At 36.9% G+C, this 3,014-nt stretch overlaps 1 protein-coding gene across 1 annotated transcript; it reads right to left on the reverse strand.

The window, feature by feature from the left end:
• Window positions 1-1,137: 1,137 nt before the first annotated feature.
• On the reverse strand, window positions 1,138-2,554 carry LOC129571200 (uncharacterized). The gene is made up of 2 exons (XM_055450968.1): window positions 2,322-2,554; window positions 1,138-2,217 (listed from the first exon to the last, which is right to left on the reverse strand). Exons 1-2 carry the CDS (start codon window positions 2,520-2,522, stop codon window positions 1,570-1,572), a joined length of 849 nt encoding a protein of 282 aa, XP_055306943.1. The 5' UTR covers window positions 2,523-2,554; the 3' UTR covers window positions 1,138-1,569.
• Between the last annotated feature and the right edge of the window lie 460 nt (window positions 2,555-3,014).

Raw genomic sequence — 3,014 nt, forward strand, 5'->3', positions numbered from 1 at the left:
TTCTGATCATGAAAATAGTAACCTATACAGCGGCACCTGGGGACTAAGTACAACGTGTCATACTTTCAACGTTTGAACTAACACAGACGCACTTACACAGACGCATACTTGTTACAGCAAACTATGTGCATGATTCTCTATTTCTCCATCCAGTCGCCAGGTGCCGCTTTATTGTTCTTGTTTGACGTTTCCTATCTATTTGTACAGACGATCAGAGAGGCTGCAGGAACCAATGGAAAGACAGTGTGGCGAGCACATCCTAACGATAGAATTTAAATTGTCATTTCTTAAATTCGCCGTGCGGTGGCGAGAAGTGTCAGCCACACACACTCGGATTCACTTTGGTGAATGCAAGTGTGTGCGTGAGCAGCACACTTGTCACCGTCTCACAGCCACTTGATTGTTTCTCTTGTGTAGACTCATTCTTCTCATCTCGACCGCTCAACCGAACTAACGCTCTCATGAAAACATCATTTTCATACGCATTGTAAATCGATTCATCCTAACTCAATTTTTTAATCTCTTCATTTTCTTACTATCAGTTAAGTAATTTTGTTATCTAGTTTTACCTTTTGAATTCATTAAAAGAGTCATAACTATTTGGAGAAACAAAAAATTTGGTGTAAATTCATTTTTCATAAACATTAACTTTTGAAATACCCACATTGGTGACCCCGACGAACGAAAAGAACAGTAAATTACAACAACAACGCGATTTTTCAAACCGAATGTTTGCCAATATATCGTTCGACGCGAATGACTATTTTGATACTCGGCCACATTTAAAGGTGACCGGTCATATTTTCCCCGGTCATAACTTCCCTCATACAAAATGAATGGAGAATTTATGGCCGAAATGACGGAGAAAATAATTCCATTTCAAATTTGGACATAAATTCTCCATCTAAAAAATTTTGATTAGAGAAAATATGTCCAAAAATCAGAAGAAATTATATCCAAATGCATATGGACATAATTTCCCGGGGGAATTATGACCAAAGAGTCAGTGGAATTATATCCAATTGAAAATGGTCATAATTTCCCCACGTATTTTTCATCGAATAATTGTACATAAATAATGAAATTAGCGTCACTTGAAGCGTTATTATTGAATGTAAAAAAATTTGGCCCAAAATGTTTGTTTGTTTTTGTTTTATTTTTTCACCGCTTTTTTGTTTACAACTTATTTTTATTTATTCACCGCCAAGCAAAAAATTAAAAAAAAGTTTATAAAAAGATAAAGAAATTGCCTAAAAGGCCGTCAAACTGCCAATGGTTCAAATAGCCTTTTGTAAACGTGTAAAGAATTAAAGCTATTAGAAGCATTTAGCATTGCAACGACGGCATAATGACTGCAAAAGTCATCATTTGATTTATTGCATACAAAAAAATAAATCAATGAAAAGTTTTACGTCTAAATCTAAACAAATCTTTGGTACTTATTAAATAAAATAGTCTGAAGATGGAATAAACCAGGGTTTATAATAAATTCGTATTCAGTTGAGCCACAATTTTCAAGGTGAGAAACACCAGCAAATTTCAAATCTGATTCTTATGAAAAATTATTATTCAATCAACAAATATTTTTTTAACGTGCATGTGGCTCGTTATTTGGGCTTGGCAAAGAGGACATTTAAATGTGGGTTCAATGTCACGCCGGCATAGCTGATGTTCAACCAACTTTTCGTTGAAATTAGCTCTCTCAAGCTCGAAGCATCTCAAACAATACTTGTAGTGCCCACATGACAGCAGAACATCGCTGGTTGCCTCGAGGCAAATCACACAAGTTTTCCCGGAGATTGCCGAGCTTCCTGAACTGATTGAATTGGATGCAATTGGCTCCGTTTCGTCCTCATCATCAGAAACACCATCGTCCAAAAAATCAAAGTGCTCGTCGCTAAAAATGTTGTTGTCAGGGCAGGTTATTCCATTTAGAAAACCATCAACATCAATTTGCTTCTTCTGCAACATTTCACTTATCTTGCGGATTTTTTCATCCCGAATGCGATAGTGGCGTCGTTGCAATGGTGGGTTAGCGGTCGAAAGAAGCAGGCCAAACTCACGGCTTTTGTGGAATTCTTCATCACGCAAGGCGTTGATAAGCACAAAAAAATTAGCGTGGGCAATGATTTTTCGACCGAGATATCCGTTGTATGCCTCCACGGCAGCTTGACTTCGTGTGATGAGAAGAAACACCGAAATCTTGTTGGCCCCTTCCTGTTGTAGAAAAAAAAATATTTTGAAAAAAAAATCTGAATAATACGTGGATTGTAATAAATAATATGCGAAAAAAACTAGAAAAAATAGAACAAAAAACATACCCGTTGCAGCCATTGTCGCTCAAAATAGGCCAAATACGTTTTGAATTGTTTGAATTTTGATAGAGCCAAAGTCTTCAATTTGTGAAATGTCTCAACTATGAGATCTGCTGGCAGCAGTGGCAACGCCAATAATTTTTTGTAAATCGTGCGTGCCTCATCATTTCTTCGGATTAACTTCGATAGTGTGCTCAACTTCGACATGTTTTTCTTGGCCGCTTGGGTCAAGTGAAACCAGCAAGTGTTATGATCAGAATTTGGGTAAACGGACTTGAGGGCGTTTCTCATCGGGAGCTCAAAATCGGTCATAAATGACTTGCACTTCAGTGAAAATACATTTTCATCAATGTATTTAAAAATATGCCGATAACTCTCCTCTGTCTTTCGGGTCATCAGTACGAAAATGAACGGTACGGTCTATTTTGATACGAGAAAATGAAAAAAAATCCGATGAAAAACAATTTTATTATATTTAAAAATGAAAATTTTACCTGCTTAGAAGGTGTTTCGAAATAAATGATCAAAAGTTGATAGAAAAGTCGCGGCACAACTTTGAAAGTTGCGTCCATATTGTATCTCCGTTCATTGACCTGATAGTGAGCCTCGATCAAATCAATGCAACGCTGTGAAGCGAACACTGAGTAGGCATACTCATCAGATACGTGTGTGGTTCTGTAGAACTGATTTTTTTCGGTA

Source organism: Sitodiplosis mosellana, unplaced genomic scaffold (genome assembly GCF_009176505.1).
Source record: "Sitodiplosis mosellana isolate CC-2019 unplaced genomic scaffold, AAFC_SMos_1.0 Smas_scaffold_1579, whole genome shotgun sequence".
Classification (NCBI taxonomy): Eukaryota; Metazoa; Arthropoda; class Insecta; order Diptera; family Cecidomyiidae; genus Sitodiplosis; species Sitodiplosis mosellana.